We start from the raw sequence: 21,497 nt of genomic DNA on the forward strand, positions 1-21,497 counted from the left end.
GTAACTGTTTTCCATGAATGCTGCCATAGAGTACAATTAACTTTCTCCTCCCTTCCCCCCCTAAAACATTAGATTTAAATCTGAGGGATTGGTTCATATTGTTGTATCCAGGGGCGTAACTACAGAGGAAGCAGACCCTGCGGCTGCAGGGGGGCCCCATGAGGACCTAATATATAATTTCAATAAATATTGGCAAAAAAGGTCAACCTCTAGATATCTTGGGGGCCCCAAAAATAATTTGCTGTGGGGCCCAGTAATATCTAGTTATGCCACTGGTTGTATCATGCTTGCTCGCTCAATCCAGGCTGAGTAAATACATTGCAGATAGGGAGAAAGGGAAGCATGGCCTTGGACATCTAATTATATGAATCACAGTCGTTAGTAAAGGATGCTTCTGGCACATGATACATATACAGCCCTGAGCAGCAAGAATACTCTCATTTATTTCCCAAGAAAGCACATTTGTGCAGGATTTCACTGATTTTCTGCAGCCCTAAATGAGCCTTTATCAATCCCATGTGTTTATTCTAGTCAAATAGTAAATATATGTGAGTATTTTGTCACCCCATTTAAAAGAAATGCCTTTAGCAGGTGTTAGCCTGACATTTCCTATTAACCCATTTCCTATTAATTACAAAAATAACTTTTGCTGTATGGCTTCAGTAGGGCTCAGTGCAAGTGCAGGGTGAAAAGTGCAATTCCCCTTGTTTTTCCCCACTATTCCAGTCTAATAGTGTATACAAGGGGGCAATGAGCTTAAAGGAGAACTAAACCTTAAAAATGATTGTGGCTAAAAATGCCATATTTGATATACTGAACTTATTGCACCAGCCTAAAGTTTCAGCTTGTCAATAGCAGCAATGATCCAGGACTTCAAACTTGTCACTGGGGGTCACCATCTTGGAAAGAGACTGCGAAACTCACATGCTCAGTGGGCTCTGAGCAGCTGTTGAGAAGCTAAGCTTAGGGGCTGTCACAAATTATCAAGCAGAAAATGAGCTTGGCTTGTCATATAAGCTGATGCTACAAGGCTGATTATTAAATTCGGATACTAATTGCACTGGTTTATGTGCTGCCATGTAATAATTATCTGTATTAATTACTGATCAGCCTTATATTGTGACATTTCTATTCTATGTGTACTGTATATTGTGAGTGGGTCCCTAGGCTCAGTAAGTGACAGCAGCACAGAGCATGTGCAGTGAATCAGCAGAAAAGAAGATGGGGAGCTACTGGGGCATCTTTGGAGGCATGAATATTCCCTGCTAAAGGGCTCTGGTTGCCTTGAGCTGGTATAGAAGCCCAAAACATAATGTGCAATATGTGTAGCTACTTCTTTAGTTAGGCTTTAGTTCTCCTTTTAAAACGCAATTGCTTCTGGTTTGTTAAAATGCACTCAGTTGCCCTGACAATATTGTACAGTGCTTTCCCAAAACTATATTTTCACCCAATTCTCTGATTGCTGATTGAAAGCTGGTTGCTTTAGGAACGCTAGAGCTACTGCCACCTTTAAAAGACACATTGAACATGATCCATTTATACAGATCAGTGCCGATTTATGCAAGATTGTGGCAAAATGTGCATGTTGTCCAGTTGTGATACCTATGGTGTCCCTGTGGCTTTTGAAGAGATGAGCTGGCAACCATGCATCCAGAAATAAATCCCAATAAAAAACTTGTTTAAATATTTGTTGAACTGCTGTATGAAACTGCAGCTAGAGCACAGTCTGATTCCTTTCCCTCGGAACTTGTTCTTTGCTAATTTCTCTTTCTGTTTGTCAGTATCTCCTGTTTGTTTTCTTTTTTTGTTTTTAACCCCTTAGGGTAGGACTCCATGAACGATTCTGTGGTGCTGTGTCTGCATCCGACAGTCGTGTCGCGTCAGATCAACGATGCGACACAATGCGACAATTCTATCTCTTACCTTATTGTCGCAGCGCGTCGGATCGCGACAAAATAGTACGTGGAGTCCTACCCTTAACCTCTAATATTGCCTTGCTGGGGCCAAAGAACAAAATGAAGAGTCAAATCTATGGTGTCTGTAGTCAGGTCCTTGACAGCTGGTGTAGTAGGCAAGAGGTTAAAGAGAACTGTCATGAATTTGACTGAAATTTATAATTAATTAATATGTGATATACAATACGTTTTTGTCTGTTTAAGTGAATGAAAATGTGAAGCTTTCCTCTTTGCTCTGGTCGGTGTTTACTGCTGTGCAATGTAATAAGGTCACGTCTCCATCTTTATCCATCTTAATCCTCGGCAGCGTTTGATATCACAGAACATGTTCTTGATATTCAGTGTCCATGTCCTTGTTTTTATTTTTCCTCTTCTCTGTGTTATTGTCACAAGTGATTTCTTCTTCTGGTGGGCAGTGTTCTCATTTTTCACTTTCTCCTATGATCTATTGGCTTTAAGCCCCTTATATTATATCATCGCCAGCATTTAAAACCTATATCAATGGGCCCAGTACTAGCACACAGATTTTTTTGGATAAATGATGATGTGAATGTTGGCTTAACCAGTGGAGTAACTACTGGGGGTGCTATGCAAGGGTGTGATCGCACCCAGGCCTGTGACCCTTTGGGGCCTGCTGTAGCCATGATAAGTATATGGTGGTTAGCCAAGCAGGGGATAGCAGCTTCCCTCCTCATGGGGGGTATGTCGGTGACCTTGTCAAATGAGCAGATCTTATAATTTAATTATGGCCATCTTTGGACCCTCAGAAATATATTTTTTTTGTGATAAGATGGTTAGGGGAGAGTGTCAGTTAATCAGGATCGTCTGAGCTCACCAGGCCAAAAATGGTATCATAATGAGCTCCTAGGGAGGTCCATTTGGAGAGGACACTTTTATGCATCCTCAAGTGATTGGAATTTTTAACCTGCCAGATTGATAACTGTCGAGCAAGTTGAATGAGCTGCTAAGTTAGGAATGCCTTCAGTCTGTGTAGGGCCACCTTCCGTCTGTAGTGAGAAAGGGGCTTCTAGCTTAGGCGTTGAGAATTCCATTATCATCATAAGTAACATACTAAGCAATTGGTATAATTTAGAAGCCTATCCCATGGGCAAGAGTACAATAAAATTGGCAGCTACGATAGGGCCTGCACTGTTAAACATTTTATTTCCTATTATGCTGCCCAAGTCATTTATTTATCCAGTGACACATTGTAGCATTCTGCCAGAGGGTGCTACCAATGTCTTTCTTTTAACTTATTTTCACAAACATACACATCCATTTCTCATGTGCATACTTATCCATTTCTCATGTACCTACACATCCATTTTCCTTGCATACTGTGCATATTAAAAGCTGCAATGTGTGACAATAGCTTTAAAGAGATTAATCCATTGGTAACATATGTTATACAGAGAAGTTTGCTAAATGCAAGCAGGACAAGCCAACCTGCTGTCACCTTGCTCTTGCTGAACTGCGCTTGTCCACAGCCAAATGATGTTGGCGGATGTGGATATTATTTTAGCAGTAGCTGGATGGCCGCAGCCTCTTTCTTCAGGCTATTGAGAGCTGCTTTTAGAGAAGCTGAAGAGATGGTGTAAGCGGTGTGAGTGAGTAAGCACCTAGGGGCTAGGCCGGCAGGCATATTCTGACTTCATTCAGGGAAATGAGTAATCGTGACTTGCGTTGCCACTGTTGCCTAGCAGCTCTATGAAGCAGAAGGCAATGTGCTCTATTATCTTTCAGATCACCCAGTTTGATCCTGTTGTACTTGTATAATTAAGCCTGTTGCTGCCAGGGTGGCTGATAAGAAGAGTTCCATCTCTGCACATGTGGCAGTGCAGCTTGAATGTACAACTTCTGTAGTTTCTCTAATATCCATCAAGTAGGTTGTTTTATGGAGCAGTTATCAGGTCCTCTCTTTAAATAAATTTTTTAGTGTTATACAAAAATATCCTTCTGACTCTTTTCAGCTTTCAAAATAGGAATCACTGACCCATCTAAAAGACAACTGGCTCTGTGAGGCTACAAATGTATTGTTATTGCTACTTCTTATTACTCCTCTTTCTTTTCAGGTCCTCTCCTATTCATATTCCAGCATTGTTGCTAGGGTAATTTGGACTACTCAAAAACCATGAATAATAAAAAATGAAAACCAATTGTAAATTGTCTCCAACTGTCACTCTCTACATTAGTGATCCCCAACCAGTAACTCATGAGCAACATGTTGCTCCAAGTGGCTTCAAAGTAGGTGCTTATTTTTGAATTCCAGGCTTGGAGGAAACTTTTGGGTTGCATAAAAACCAGTTGTAGTGCCAAAGAGAGCTTTCTGTAGGCTGCCAGTCCACATAGGGGCTACCAAATAGCCAATCATAGTCCTTCGTTGGCATCCTCAGGAACTATTTTCATCCTTATGTTGCTCCTCAACCCTTCTTACATTTGAATGTGACTCACGGGTGAAAACTGTTGGGGATTCCTGCTCTACATCATACTAAATGTTAATTTAAAAGTGAACCATGCCTTAAAGGCAATTAGCAAATGACACAGGTTGAATTATAAGGCCTCATTAAGCAAAAGTAAGCCAAAATAGGCACAGAATTGTGCCCATTAAAATATGATACACAAATTTCTTGTGCCCATTTAAGCTACATGTAGGGTAGTGCTTTTAGGCTTTTCTGTGTGTTTTTTTTTTTTTTCAGTCAGTGAGAGCCACAAGAGGCTGCCATGTGTATATGGCATGGCTACAATAAAGGCTTCTAAAAGGGGTGGACTAGTTTATAACAGTGAAAGATTTATAGAACATAACATTGTTCACATTGCAAATATCTACAGCATGATGTCCTTACATGCTCTCATTCAGCACAGTGAGCAGCGATCCTTGTGTAAGAAATAAAAGAAGTTGCAATTTCCTGCTCTGCATTGCAGTGCCAAGGGCTTCAGCTGACTTGCCAGAATATATACTTATTAAGTGTAGAGGATTGGTCTCTCCTGCTGGCAATTACAGATGCAGGCATTTAACCAATTCTTCCCCAGTCTTAGGGCTAGTCCACACGGGGAGATAGCCACGCGTTTGCGGTCGCGGCGACAAAGCGCCGCGCCAGTCGCCGCGACCGGCGCAGGCGACAGTTTTGTATGGGCGCCTATGTAAAAACGCCTGTGCTAACCACACGAGGCGATGCGCTTTTCAACAGTCGCCTGAAAAAGCCTGGCGAGGCATTTTCAGGCGACTGTTGAAAAGCGCATCGCCTCGTGTGGTTAGCACAGGCGTTTTTACATAGGCGCCCATACAAAACTGTCGCCTGCGCCGGTCGCGGCGACTGGCGCGGCGCTTTGTCGCCGCGACCGCAAACGCGTGGCTATCTCCCCGTGTGGAATAGCCCTTAAGGTGGCCTACACAGGCAGATTTTGTTGTGTGAAATGACTGATTTCAGGACAAACCGATAAAAGATTTTAAAGATATATATATATATATATATATATATATATATATATATATATATATATATATATATATATATATATATATATATATATATATATATATATATATATATATATGCACTGAAATCTGGAAAGTGGCTGTATCAGGGCGAATATACACACAACCCTCCCCCCTCCAAAAAAACGTGAATTGGTCAAAATGACCATATACTTGAATGTGCAGTTAATGTCACGATTCACTTGATATTCGTGGCATATGAAACTTTACTACCTTGAGGCAAAGGAGATGTTAGGGGTAATAACAGGGTAGCAATTTGCTTCAGTTCTAGCAACGCATGGCAACCAATCAATAGGTAGCATTTACAGGAATATAAATCCACCTTTGTGGAGTGTTTAAACTTTGAAATGATCAGTTTCCCCAACTGCATATGCAAGTGCAGAGCTGTGTAGTAGAGTTGGGGCCCACCATGTCTGGCTTCAAAACTTCTGGTCTAATGTTCCAAAGTGGTGATAGGCAACCAGGAGCATACTCCCTTGAACCAAACCGTAGTCCTGGCCTCATGCTGCTGGCTGCTTATTACTTCCAGGAACCTGGGACTGGGAACGTGGGGCTCATTTATAAAGCCTGGGCAAATTTGCACCTGGGCAGTAACCCATAGCAATCAGTCAAAGGTTTGCTTTCATCGTTCAACCTGCAGGTGGCTGAGAACAGCTAATCACTGATTGGTTGCTATGGGTCCCTGGCCAGTTGCAAATTTGCCCACTGCTTATAAATGAGCCCCTGTGATGCCAGTACTGCTGTGCACTTGGAAATCCAGTAGGGGGTATTGATAAGGTCAGTATTATGGGGGTGATGCAGTTGGATAGGGGGCAAGGGAGTACTTTGTCATGCATGTAAAGGTTAAAAGTATCTGAGAAGGGTTTAGTTCCCCTTTAAAGTATTACTATTGTTAAAAAGGCGAAATTGGTCATAATGTTGAATTTCTTCTCCATTTATACCTGTTGGACTAATTAAGGTGTCTCCCTTAAAGAGATTGTTCACCTTTAAATTAAAGTTTAGCTTGATGTAGAGGGTGATATTCTGAAACAATTTGCAGTTGTTTTATTATTTGTAGTTTTCGATTTATTTAGCTACTATGGTCCAAATCATCCTAGCAACCATACATTGATTTGAATACGATACTGGAATATGAATAGGAGCGGGCCTGAAAAGGAAAGATGGGTAATCAAAAGTAGCAGTAACAATAAATGTGCAGCATTACAGAACATTTGTTTTTTTCAAGATGGGGTCAGTGACCCCTAATTGATAGTTTGAATGAATTATAAGAAGGCAAATTATTAAAAAAAGTTGCTTATAGTTGACCACCACTTTAACATACGAAAAGTTATATTAAAGGCAAACCACCCCTTTAACACCAAGAAAAATGGTCAGGGGCAGAGGACTAGTCAGCTTCTCGCTGCAAAAACATAGGACTGCTCATCTCCACACACTCGCATTGTTTGTAATGTACACAAACTGCATCATTCAAGGTGACGGGCAATATAAGTCAGTATGAGCTGCAAGGTTTCTGCCATTCATGCTGCCTCTGGGATTCATTGTGAGGCTTCTGTTTAGTGATGGGTGAATTTCTCCCGTTTCGCTTCACGGAAAAAATCGTGAAATTTGAAGGTTTTCACTAAAAAATTTTGAAATTTGAAGGTTTTCACAAAAAAATCATGGAAATCTGACATTTTCACGAAAAAATTGTGAACATCACGCCGGCGAATCTTCACCAGCGAACTTTCACGGGAGATTCACGAATTTATTCGCCTGCAGCGAAACTCGGAAATTCGCCGCAAATTAGTAGCAGGCGAATGTATTCGCCCATCACTACTTCTGTTGTATCCAGCTGTGAGCTTACTGCCATGATGCAGAACAGAAACTCTACTATAAAATACAAATTAACACTCACTTTGGTAAAAGGCTGATTAATAAAGTTTCCACACAAGTTTATGTACACAGCCCACTAGTGTCCTGATGTAATCTCCTGCAAGGAACTCCAAAGACACACAGCCATATATAAGCAGCTGACCTTGTGAACATCCACTGCTGCAATAGAAACATACAGCCACATTTCATCAGATACTTCCATTTACTAATAAAGCACAATACTGTGTTCTAATTTCTTTATAAAAGGCAAGTACATAAAAAGGAGGAGGATGGCTATTGCTCTTAGTTACCCCTAGTTTATCTATCTTGTGCAGGGCTTTGGGGATTTAATTATTCCACTGCTACTTGATTTGTGTCTTTATTATATAACCCCATAAGAATTTTATATAGGTATGGGACGTGTTATTCAGAACTTTCGGGACCTGTGGTTTTCTGGATAAGGATTTTTTTTGTACTCTGGTTCTCCATAAGTCTAATAAAAACATTAAATAAATCCAGTAGAATTGTTTTAACTCCAATTATGATTAATTATATCTGGGCTGGGATCAAGTGCAAGGTATTGTTTTATTATTACAGAGAAAAGGGAAATCGTTTTAATTTTTTTTAATTATTTGATTAAAATGGAGTCTACGGGAGATGGCCTTCCCGTAATCTGGAGCTTCTTGGTTAATGGGTTTCTGGATAATGGATCCCATACCTGTGCAAGTTAAAAAAAAAAATAGTTGTGGCATTCCCCCTGGTGATTTATGATGAACTTTTGTCTCACTCTTTTATAAATGTATAGAGTTGGACTAACCTACTGGAGTATCAGTTAGTCTCCTGATGAGCCCTAGCCCAGGACTATTCTTGTCAGCCCATGAAATGTATTTTATTTAGCATTGTCTAATTGTTGTGAAGGTGATCCCTAGAATGCACATTCCTACATTGTTTATATGATTCAGAGTAGCTACAATTCTGTAGAAGGAAATAAGGAAGAAATATTGTCTGCACATGAAATTTCAATCCACCTCATAATTGGCCAACTGATAGAGGGCTTATTACTTATTCTAGCATAAAATAGCAGAGTTTAACATGGTAGCATTAATATAGTTTAATCATCAGTTGATTAAATCTATTTTGGTATGCCCTGGGTATAAAGCCTTTGGCTGCTCTTTATTGGAGTAACTTGACTTTTTGGGGCATGATGCATTAGAAGGAATAGCATTATCATGTTATTAAGTTATATGGCCAGACTGAGGCGCAGGTCAGAGGTCAGTCTCTAAATGAATTGGTTTAATGTCTGAGAGTAATGGATTTAGTTTTATGTGAAACGCCCCTGTGGCCTCAACACAAGGGGACAGTTTATCCTAAAATAAAAGAAACACACAGAAATGTGTTATAGGTGATGGCAATGGCTGAATTCTATTTTATTCCCAATAACTTGGATTTTGATGCCAATAATTGACTAAAGGCATAATTATTATCTGTGAAAGTGCCTTCCTGGAAAAACACAGCAGCCTTCCCCCAGACTCATCGGCACAAAATCTTATGGGAATTGGTTAGAGTAATTGGAAATGTGATGGACATTCCCTAATGTCCTTATGTGACAATGTCTTTTGTAAAGCATTTACATCCTTGAGCTGCTTCAAGGGTAACATTTTAGAAATTGTCCGAAAGGGTTTATATGTATTGTCTGGGGATTGATGAAGAAGGATAATCTAGTGTAAGGGTACTCAGGGGAGGGTGGGGGAGAAATTGGAGAGGAGTAGGCATTAAAATCATTACAGATAGTTCCACCATGTGACAGACCCTGAAATGTGATTATTGGAGATGGTTTACAGACCCATTTAATTAGAGATTTGATGTAATTTACATACATCAAATAACCAAATTGCTGCAGCAGAACTCGTCAACTATAGTGTACTTGTTCCTTTCTACCCAAGTCAAAGAACTGTTTTACTTATACTGGCAAGCCTTCCCTTTTAGATAATGATATCAAAAACAATGTAACAGAATATGATCTCGAAACAGTGAGGTTTATTTGCACTTTTTCTAACCAAGAGAAAGAAATCAAAGGTATCCTGAATAAATATTGACCAGTTTCAGCTACAGATCTCAATATTTAGGTACATACCCACACATTTCCGTAAGGGGTCACCAAGGATACTTCTATAATGTTTTACCGTTCCTTTTAACCTTCTGCCCCTATTGCCTGATCTTGACAGGCTTCCAGAGGGATGATATAAGTATCTTCCCTTGTATTTGTATATTCACTGTACCTTCCTGGATCAGCCACTATTTTCGAGTTCCACCTGCACTGGTTGCTGGAATAGTGAATTAAAGGTGAAAGGCACAGGCGCTGAATGACTGCCCTTCTCCCCCCCACCCTTCCCTACAGTTAGACATTGCCAATTACAGTTCATTAATGATGGATAGACAATGTTGAATGCTTTTGTCTATAATTGACTTATTGGTTGTTCACAATACTGTATGTTATCGGTACACCTAGATTATGTTTTTATGTGTATATACAGGTCTGGAAACCTGTCAATCCAGAAATCTCTGAATTACAAAAATGTGTCTCCCATAGACTCTATTTTAGAGTCCCACATTATGGAAATATCTGTTAGCTAGAAAGCCCCATGCATTTTGGTTAACCGGTCCTTCATTTTTGTGTTTTGGTGTTATTAAAAAGTACAATTTTAATTTTATTTTGATCTGACAACCCTGATAGCTAGAAAGTGTGGTGGTGTAATATAAACTGGATACTTATGTGGACTTGTTTAGGATTTCTGGTGGTTACTAATTCAGGGGCACATCATTTGTACATTAGTTGGGTACTAGAGTTTTCTATTACCCAATGTTCATCTGATCATCTAATATCCTGTGCATAAATCCTTGCATTACTGTGCCTTGGTGACTACATTTATATTGTTGATTCATAGTTGATACTTTCTTCCCTGTGGCTGAATTCTGCTCTTGGGAACTTTCTCAGTGTGTCTGCTTCTTATTGTAGTATTTCATTACAGTGCATCTGTCTAGTTATCAGCCTGCCAGTAAATGAAAAATCCCAACCTGCTCTGCTTATTGGTTCAGTGACCAAGGGAAACTGATGGTGCATCTATAGTGCAAAATAGCTTTGCTGTGAAAGCTAGCATGTCACGGAATCCAGTCAACTGGCTGAGAATTTGTCTCTAATAAATTACTCATTTGCTTTAATCTCCTGCCATGCTCTCTAAGCGCAGAAAAGTGAAAAGAGCACAAGTAAATGCTTTAATTATGGATAGAATACTGGCCAATGGGCAGTGCAGAGAATATGTGAGCTCAACTAAAATAAAAAAAAATAGTAAATGATATATCATTTAGCTGTTGTTATATTTCCCTTCTTCCTGTGTTTGTTGGTTTACTAGAACCTGGTGATAAGATTGGGTATCCTATAATACAGCACATACAGGGGACATAATGCTATAATGGGAGCAGTGTTGCATATTAGGGCAAATATAATTATGGTGTAAGTGCTTCATTTGTAAAAAGAAGAAATAGGAGAGGGGTTTCAGTCTCAAAGCGATTATGGTTTAGCGACTGTATGGTTTTTGGGTGAATGATTGTGCTTGTTTCCTGACAACTATTACTAAAGACCTTTAGTGCTGATGGTCATAGCAAGAGTGCCAGTATAGCTATTAAATGCAATGCTAAACATATGAGCCATTAGGGATTTAAGATGGCAGTAAAAGTCTGATCCCCCCCCCCAGCCAAAATTTTTACTGACCTGTTACTTGTATAATTTTGCCAAGGAGGCTTCTATTTTATCCATTTTATGTACTGTAGTTGAGAATTGTTCTGCAGTGCTTGGAGTGGGCTACAGGCAGCATCCTTAAAGAGATACTGTCATGGGAAAAAAAAATGTTTTCAAAATGAATCAGTTAATAGTGCTGTTCCAGTAGAATTCTGCACTGAAATGTATTTCTCAAAAAAGCAAACAGATTTTTTTGATATTCAATTTTGAAATCTGACATGGGGCTAGACATATTGGCAATTTCCCAGCTGCCCCAAGTCATGTGACTTGTGCTCTGATAAACTTCAATCACTCTTTACTGCTGTACTGCAAGTTGGAGTGATATCACCCCCCTCCCTTTTCCACCCCCAGCAGCCAAACAAAAGAACAATGGGAAGGTAACCAGATAACAGCTCCTAACACAAGATAACAGCTGCCTGGTAGATCTAAGAACAGCACTTAATAGTAAAAACCCATGTCTCACTGAGACACATTCAGTTACATTGAGAAGGAAAAACAGCAGCCTGCCAGAAAGCATTTCTCAACTAAAGTGCAGGCACACATCACATGACCAGGGGCAGCTGGGAAATTGACAAAATGTCTAGCCCCATGTCAGATTTCAAAATTGAATATAAAAAAATCTTTTTCTTTTGAGAAATGGATTTCAGTGCAGAATTCTGCTCGAGCAGCACTATTAACTGGTTCATTTTGAATTTTTTTTTTCCCATGACAGTATCCCTTTAAGCTGGCCATAGATGCAAAGATCTGATTGTTTCAATCCTCGAACGATCGAACTTCCCCATCTCCCGACCTGCCACTAACCATTCCGATCAAATAAAGTAGTAAAAGAACAGATAAGCCAATGTTCTGCCCCTGACAGCAATTGTACGATAGTTATGTCTGACAAAGCTGGAGACAGTCTCCCACTGACAGTCGTACGGTCGGCAATACATGCAGAGATATTACCCGCAGCCGACAGAAATCTTACAACCTGTCCGATCGACCAAACGACTGATCTCCGTGGGACAAAAATGTCGGGACTCTCCACACACAGTCCGAAAATTGTACGAATCCTCGATTGATAAGATCGAATCTTTGCGTCTATGGCCAGCTTTAGTCTCAGTTTAAGTGGTAGGGAGAACTACTGAAATGATCATTCCATCCCATTAAGAAGGTGCTAAACATCACAGCCTTTGAAAAGGGAGTTTGAGCAGTTGAAGGAAAACAATTGTAACAATTACACTTCGCAGTATACAATGTATCTGATAGAGCAGAACAGAACAGTAGCTTTGCCCCACAGCTGACATGCAGACACGATAAATGTATGTTTTATTTCACACACTTGTAGGTATCTGTGTTCTGGCATCCAAATATACAGACCCCAGCAACCAAATATACAGAATCAATGAGAGCCTTTTATTTTTTATTCCTTATTGTTCTTTTCAGGACATCGGCTATTTATTTTCAATTTCAGTTTCAAATTTATTGATTTGCTTCTTAGTTGCTAATTAACTCCTGGCAGCCAGATAATTGTTTTAATTCTAAACGTCAGAGGGGTAAAGTATTAATGTAATCAACAGACGGAAAATGTAAGACCTGTTACAGATAGTTTCAAGGTAAACCGCCCCTTTAAGCTCTACTTTATTAAACCTGATGCCTCTTCTGAGTGTTGAATAATGTGGGGAAAGGTTTAACTGCAAGATGGGTATGATGTGCATGCTCATTGGCTCCTTCCTTGTACTGTGCATGTTTTTGTGCCTTTGGTTAGAAGGCTGGATGGAAGAAGCTCGGTGGGCTAGAAAGAAAATGTAAGTAGGACAACCTTAGCTGTCATCAATAGTGATATACATTGTATAACCTCTTTAAAGGGATACTGTCATGGGAAAAAAACATTTTTTTCAAAATGAATCAGTTAATAGTGCTGCTCCAGCAGAATTCTGCACTGAAATCCATTTCTCAAAAGAGCAAACAGATTTTTTTATATTCAATTTTGAAATCTGACATGGGGCTAGACATATTGGCAATTTCCCAGCTGCCCCAAGTCATGTGACTTGTGCTCTGATAAACTTCAATCACTCTTTACTGCTGTACTGCAAGTTGGAGTGATATCACCCCCCCTCCCTTTCAACCCCCAGCTGCCAATCAAAAGAACAATGGGAAGGTAACCAGATAGCAGCTCCCTAACACAAGATAACAGCTGCCTGGTAGATCTAAGAACAGCACTCAATAGTAAAAACCCATGTCCCACTGAGACACATTCAGTTACATTGAGAAGGAAAAACAGCAGCCTGCCAGAAAGCATTTCTCTCCTAAAGTGCAGGCACAAGTCACATGACCAGGGGCAGCTGGGAAATTGACAAAATGTCTAGCCCCATGTCAGATTTCATACTTGAATATAAAAAAATCTGTTTGCTCTTTTGAGAAATGGATTTCAGTGCAGAATTCTGCTGGAGTAGCACTATTAACTGATGTGTTTTGAAAAAAAACATGTTTTCGGATGACAGGATCCCTTTAAATCAACCAGGTTTATATAGCAACCTATTGCATCTATCACTTTCACTCATAAATCAAATGATTCCTGGAGAACACTGAACCTAAGGTAGATATGGAATTCCTGTTTAGGGTATTTGTTTGGCTTTTAAGGAATGCTAGGTGTAGGGATGCACCGAATCCAGGATTCGGTTAGGGATTCGGCCAGGATTCAACCTTTTAAGCAGGATTCCGATTTCAGCCGAATCCTTCTGCCCGGCCGAACTGAATCCTTATTTGCATCTGCAAATTAGCGACGGGGAGGGAAATCGCGTGACCATATGTAAAAATAAAATGTTTCCCCCTTCCCACTCCTAATTTGCATATGCAAATTAGGACTCGGTTCTGTATTTGGCCGAATCTTTCGTGAAGGATTCGGGGGTTTGGCTGATTCCCAAATAGTGGATTTGGTGCATCCCTAGCTGGGAGTCATGCAGAAGCTGAGAGTCTGCTTGATGGACATTGCTGCAGCATTAGCCTAGATGTACTGAAGATGCTGCCGTTGGTTTTTTTTTTTTAGATCCATTGCAGATGCTGCAGATTTTTCCCCCTCTTGGGAATTTCAGAAGGCAAGGATTTGATCTGTGAATGCAGTTGAAATGCTCATTAATTCCTGTGAATAGACATTCCTGTTTATGTAGCATGTATTGGTGAAGCATTCTTGTCTCCTTCATATAACCCTGGCACTTGCTGTAAGTCAGTGTTCCTCAGTGACATCTCACATATCCACATGCATGCAGAGGGCATGAGCTAAATGCACACGCAGCACATAATGAGCTAAATATAGCCAGTGTAGCGTGGTCCCTGCAGTGTTTGGGCTGCTGCCTGTTGATCAGGATGTCACATTGTAAAAGCTGCTGTGCAGACTGTGCCCGCCTGTTCTTTTGGCCTGTGCCTTTCAGGAATAATTGAATAATTCTGAGTCATTCATTCTGCATTTGTGGTTGTCTGGCTCATGGTTCTGCCTGTCTCTCTCAAACTGCAAAGTGTGCCTGGAGAAAGAAGTGCTTTAGCCGCAATACCTATGTATATATTAAACTCTCTAATGCTTTATTTACTTGTAGGTTCTTGTAGCAGACACAAGGGCTTCCATCTTAATTTCGTAATTTTATAGTGAAAGTTGTAAAGTTGTGGATTCTCTCCCTGAATCCGTCATGCTGGCAGGTATATTAGATCGATTAAAGAAGGGGTGGAATGGCTTTTTAGCGAGTGAGAAAATTGATCCAGGGCCTGGTCTTATTGCTATCCTGGAGTCAGGAAGGACTTGTTTTCCGGTGCGGCAATTGAAGAGGCTTCAGATGGGTTTTTTGCCTTCCTCTGGATCAACTAGCAGTCAAGCAGGTTTTATAAAGACATAAAAGGTTAAGCTCAGTGGAATTTCATTCGAAGTTACTATGCATGTAGGTATCTCCAGTCTATGTACGATTAACTCTGAGACGCTGCAACACAAATGTGCCACTGTGACCTTTGGTTTGCAGATGTTTCCAGAAATTGTATTGGCATGTGCCTAGACTTCCATAAGTTCAAGCTGCCTGATAAGGAATGTTTTGGTACTGAACAGAGAATGGTTCATTAACAACATAATAAATTGGGGTGTGGTGGGGGTTCCAATAATATTGCTAGACTTAGAGTGTTATGTAATAAAAGGTACTAAGTGTGCCCAGGAGCAGCAACTCATAGTAGCCAATCAGCTGGTAGCATATGCTGGTCACCTGTTTAAAAGCAAATATCTTATTGAAAGCAATGAGTTATTGCTACTGGGCAAACTTATTGCCTTTTATTAAATATGTGGGTTACTGCTGTAGTAATTAAAGTGCATGCTAGCATCTTCTCTTCAGAATCACATAACCGCAAATCTTTTGAGGAGGAACCAGGAGGACAGCCACTATAAGTAATCGGCCTCAGTCCAAGAGGATCATGTGGTTTTATGGGGACCCGTGGTGTGTTTAGGAATTCTGGCCCACTGTGCATGTTTCAGACTGTCAGATTATGCTGAACAATCATGGACTCCTCGTTCTACATTGCTCCATAGGTGGGCGATTATTTTCCCTAGTTTGGTCATTTCTATTTTCTTGGCTTCACCACCAAAAAAATTAAATGCCATGGCATCAATAAAATGATATGTTAGCACAGCACACACTTTGATTATCACAAGACTGCTTATTGCTCTTAGCCAAACACTATTGGCTTTTGTTGACCTTACAAAATGAGCTAATGTCTCCCCCTCCAGAGGGAAACTCCCCACAATGGTTTCATTCACAATCCAAGAACTATATGTCACAAGTCCGTTTTTGTGATTTCCATGGGTGCTTGGGTGCAGTATTTCTTGGGCAGATCAGATCAGATGATCTGGATTATTCTCAGTCAGTAGGGGATATGGCTTGCTCCTGTAAAGACCTTTTTCTGCGCATCTCCAGCTCTCATCCGAGGAAATACAAAGCCGTATAATTAAACAAGATCTTACAATTACCTGTTTTTTTTTTTGAATTTGCTGCCTGACCGCTGAAAAATGGAAAACAATTTAGATTTTGCTTATGTTACAGTGAGTACACTATGAAAACCATCTCCGTTATGTTTATGTGTTACTAGTGGTTTTATAAAGGAATCTACTTTATTTTACTAACCCTACAACAGAGGCCCTGGTAGACAACCCTGTGATAATATGGGCATCTTGTGACATCAGATTTGGCTGGTAATTAATAGAGGTATGTATCCATTATCCGGAGACTCGATATCCGCGAAAGCGCTGAATTACGGCGCATAGACTCCATTTTATCCAAATAATGAAATTTTTAAAAAATTATTTCCTTTTTCTCTGTAATAATAAAATAAAATTAATCCTTATTGGCAGCAAACCCAGCCTATTGGGTTTATTTAATGTTTACATGTTTTTCTAGTAGACTTGAGGCATGAAGACCCAAATTATGGAAAGATCCCTTATCTGGAAAACCCCAGGTCCCAAGCATTCTGGATAACCGGTCCCATACCTTTATGTTAATTGAAACTGTTTAGGTATACCACCTTTATATGTAATCATGCAATTTTGTTGTCCAAATATAAGGGCTCATTAACAAATGCAAGCACAACTGCAAAGTGCTAAAATGGACAAAGACTCGAGTGCACATTAATACTATTCACAACGGCCTACATGCTACAGAGGCTTTGTGGTAAAAACTATTTTCATCTGCATGTTGATGTCTCTGTTGTTACCAAGTTCCAAGATTGTGTCAGTTTTGGAGGACATTGTGTAAATAGCAGATATGTAGGAACATAACATTCTAAGGAGTGGCCTGACTGTGCAGCCTTACCAGTTTTGGATCAGTGTGTGTTGGCCCTCAATGAATGCTAGACAAACATTTTCTATAGTGATAAAGCTTGACCATGTATTTGACTCAGCAGTAACGCAGAGGAAGCTGAAGAGATGTTTTTGCATGCACAGTAATCAAATATACTGTATGAGCATACTACTGCACTATTCATAGCTATGCACCTTTGCTTCCCATTGCTGGTGCAAGACAGGGCTGTTAATTCTTTTCACATCTCACTCAGATTCTTTGTTTTAATTGCAAATGTGGTTCACAGTGTTTTTCTCAAATCCTACAATATACTCAATCTGATCAGGCCTTTTTGAATCTCTTGTTATTGAATTTAGCAGTTGATACATTTGGGGAGGTACTCTAATAACTAGAGAGCAGAACGGATAGAATTCACATTTGCATTATTTGCTCCAACATTGTAGAGATAGCAAGTTTAATTCTAGATCTACAGGTGGAGTGCCATAAATTGCTTCTCCTTATCCAAAGTGTCAATATTAGATGTATTTAAAGGGTATGTCAGTTGTTTTTAGATTCACTAGTTTACTAGAAAGAAAGACTTTTTTTTTTTCAACTGCTTTCTATTCTTTTCCCTAAAATTGAAGTTTAATATTTGCTTTCATTCATTCTAACTTTTGAAGAAAGAGCTATAAGCACATTGTTTTATTTATTTATGATTTTATTTTGGGGATAGCAATTTGTAAAAATCACTATATCACTTTAGAACCCACAAGAAAAATCTGTACATATGCTTTTTATGGTTCAAGACACACACAGATTTTTGTTGCAATACCCTGGTGACTGCACTGAATATTAACAATATTGTGGTGTGTTCTGTTATATGCTTTTTTCCATAGCCTGTGGCACTGATCGATGTTATCTTTAGCTGTATTTTAAATGGGCAATGGCTTTCTTTCACTGTGAAGGGCACAATGTAGAGTTAAAGACAGGAGCTGTAGCATTGGGTTCCCCTTGCTTTACTGTGTATTAAAGGCATAAATGGAGTGAGTGTTAGATCCATTTGGCAGGTCACTCCAGTTTTTTCCTAATGGAATTTAGGCTCTTGCACCTCCTATACTTTTTAATAAGGTTGCAAGCACAATGAGGCAGGGACCTCCTTTCTCTTGTCTAACATTTGGTATTTATTATAACTGTAATTTATCTTTATATTTTATTATTGTATTTACCCTATCTGTTCTATTAATATATTGCCCTACTGTACATTATTGCAAGTACAAGTAGCACTGTATAAACAAAACTAAAAATACATACCTACATACATTTCTTGTGCAGCATGTTTTATAGGCAGTGCATTTTTAAGGGAGATATAAAATTTTGTTTTGTACTTGAAGGAGAAATAGTTGGTGTGTGAATACCATGAACCAATAGACAGACTTTATTTGCAGAATGCAAGTTTCTGTTTATTAGCAGCTTGGTTTCAAATTTAAGATAATGGATCAAATTTAATCCTATGGCTGGCTAGTGTCCATCAAAACTCAATAAAAATACAATGTCCTTCAAGAACATGGAAAGAAATTCACTGATAGATGGCAGAAATGCTAATCTTTTGCCAGAGCTAGCTCACCTCTTCTTTACCAGAGTAACATAATAATTTAATAAAAACAGACCCAGAATATTTTCTTTCTCCACCATTTTTGTCTTCTTCTGCTCTCTGCGGAGGGTGCAGTTTTCTGAATGCTGTAAGACCACACAGGATGTAAGACCATAGTTCCATTCATAGCATCATATAACCTACTTTTGCTTCAAATGCCTAATAAAGGAATATATCAAGGAAATTCAATACTTATTCATTATTTAAAGGAGGAATCTGGTTTGTGTTTTCACTTTGCTGTAGCTTTTAAAATTCAGTTGTTTTTCACCATTCTAGGTGCCAGCCCCAGCATCTTGGGTCTTGTGTGGATGATACTTCTGCATTGAAAAGCCACAAATAATAAAAATAGACCAATTGCAGATTTTCAATGTGACCCTGTGTGGAATGAACAAGTTTTGTAGTCTACTCTTAATGCCTCTTTGTAGTGGACAGCTCCTGTGTGCCATCCAATGGGGACCTATAAATGCCTTTTTTTTCTGGTGCTATTCCCTTCATGATTTGTGCCCAGCAGCTTCCAGCTCTGTTCTGTGGTTGTTTGAATCACTCTGATTCATTGAGTAAAAGGACATACTTGTTAACTCAGTGAACAGTTACACCCAAACCAAACGGATTAGTAATATGCTCATCCATTTTATGGCTATAACTTGACTGCACTTGAAAACATTCTTTTCTTTGAAATCACATGGAAACAAGAGCATGTGAACAAGGCTGGGTATAAAGGAAGGAATGTGTGCTGCCCTAGAAGCTAGAAGTTTTCAGCTATGTCATGCTTTGAATGATTTCCTTGTTTTAAAGAGTGCCTCCAGCAGAAATGATTGCTACTAAATGTAAATGTGAGTGCAGCCCTCCTCTACAACTCCCAGCCACCCTGCAGCTGCTTCACTTGCTGTTTGGAGGAATGTCATTCTGGTAGTGGTAGTTCAGCAACAGCAGTAGAGCTGCAGGCTAGATACACATGCTTCTTTACAGAAATGGAAGTTGTGCTGATTATCAGGGAAGTACTGTTTAAGTGTTATCAACTGTTTTGTGATAACGAAGTATGTGATAAGGGGCAGAACATGTCTTATTAACTGGTATTATTAGTTATAATCCTTTGCCTATGCAGATATGTTTGAGTTTGAGTAACACCAGTAAAAAGATTCACATTTAGCAACAGAATGTTTCAATAACTAATTTTCCTTGCAGACAAGTTACTTATGTTGCCTGTTCCGTTTAAAGGGGTTGTTCACCTTTAAAATAACTTTTAGTATGATATGTGATTGGGAAACATGTATGGCTTTCTTGTACAAAATGGCAAAATCTAAAAACGACTTCCTGAATCTTCTCTCTGGAACCAACAAACATAATTGAAACAAATCCTTTAAGCCAAGACCCCTGGGTATCTGATACAGGGTGGGACAGGGACACCGGGAAAACACTCAGTGGGACCTGGCCCTCATGGGCTCCCGCTAGGGTTGCCACCTTTTGCAAAAAATTTTTCCGGCTGGTGGGGGGTGGGTACAAAAAGGGGCATGGTGTGATGTCAAAGGGGGCGGGGTTGTGACGCAAAGGGGCGGGCCATGACAAAAACCGAAGGACAAGCTAAGTTTACAGGGGATTGGGGGCGGGCCAAGGGGTCTTTTTAAGGGTATTACAAATTTACCAGCAGCTACATAGCCGGTAAATTTGTAATACCGGCCCCGGGCTTGGCAGGTATTTAACCGGCTAGGCCGGTAAAATACCGGCCGGGTGGCAACCCTAGCTCCCGCTGGGCCAAAACCCCTCTCCCGATCTGCTGGCCCTACAAAAAAAAACAATTTGCGGTGCCACGTAGCGCTGTTTATAAAGGGCCTTGATAAAGGACCCTGTGATGCCTGAAACTTTGCCTTTGTCTACTTTGTTTGAGCCAATAAAATTAAACAACTAAAAAGTTGATTCTCTCTGTCTGTGTGCAACAGTAATTTATATTATGTATAATATTGAATCAAGGCATATACTGCCCCTTTCAACTCATTGTTAGAATATTTTAATTTTATGGTTAAAATATATATTTAAAGGGCTGATTTGCCGTTAGGATGGCCAATTCTAAGCAACTGGACTAAACATTAAGATTGCACTACAAGTATTTGGGATTTTAGTGATTTATTTTATTATAAGAAGCTAAGCATATCCTTCTTCTTATGTAGCAGAGTCTTGCATTCTCTTGTCTGACCTCCGAATTCCACCTGTTCCCCGTTTTATAGTGTTAAAAGGCATTCTGATCATTTCATTTTCTAGGAGACCCATTCGGTGTGTGGCCATAATACCATTTAAGATGCACATTTTTCAAACCCTTAACTGCTTTGAAATTGCTGTTCTGCTTATAGGATCAACGTATCGCAAAACAAAAAGGAAGATGTAAGCTCACATACATTATAAATGTGTAACTAGACTGAGGCAAATCATTTATACCTATTACTCAGGTACAACTTGCCAGTGTCTGTACTTCTTCTTCTTCTTTAAGTCCGCAATCAGAAAGAACACTTACATTATTTTCTGTTACTTGGACTCCCTTAAATATTTTGCAGCTTGATAAAAAGTGAAGAGGTGCTTCAGAATTTTATTTTGATATCCCAGATATTTGCTTTGTTGGGTCTCAACCAGTGAAATGGTTCTTACACAACCTAGTTGTAGTCTGCTGCTGGATATTTATGGGAATGTCTGATGAGATGATAAAGAGCCTTTTTCGTCTTCTCTGATTAGTGTACAGATCAGTCTGCTGATATTGGCATGTGATTAAGACTCACTGGGATCCTTGCATGAAATGCCATTTGATATTATGTCGTTGTTAGGCTGCCTTGTCCTACCTCCTGAGTTTTCTCCAGGGCCTCTCTGGCATGCTGAGGGTTTAGGCTGGGTCGTCTATTCATTTATATGTTACACATTTTATTAGAGTTTTAGAAATGATCATCTGTAGGCTCTGCATCAACCCTGCATATACAGTAAT

The 21,497-nt window shown here is 39.6% G+C and overlaps 1 protein-coding gene across 2 annotated transcripts in view; it reads left to right on the forward strand.

The window, feature by feature from the left end:
- Positions 1 to 21,497, forward strand: part of myo5a.L (myosin VA L homeolog) — a 101,216-nt gene that overhangs the window by 1,035 nt on the left and 78,684 nt on the right. Inside the window, exon 1 of one of the 2 annotated variants that reach the window (NM_001359713.1) lies at positions 15,983 to 16,148. The exons of the other annotated variant lie outside the window; for it this stretch is intronic. Coding sequence (NP_001346642.1) covers positions 16,116 to 16,148 — 33 coding nt within the window. The 5' untranslated portion in view covers positions 15,983 to 16,115. Of the gene's footprint in view, positions 1 to 15,982; positions 16,149 to 21,497 lie in introns of those variants that run through there. 2 annotated transcript variants of the gene reach the window in all.

Source organism: Xenopus laevis, chromosome 3L (genome assembly GCF_017654675.1).
Source record: "Xenopus laevis strain J_2021 chromosome 3L, Xenopus_laevis_v10.1, whole genome shotgun sequence".
In the NCBI taxonomy this organism is placed as follows: Eukaryota; Metazoa; Chordata; class Amphibia; order Anura; family Pipidae; genus Xenopus; species Xenopus laevis.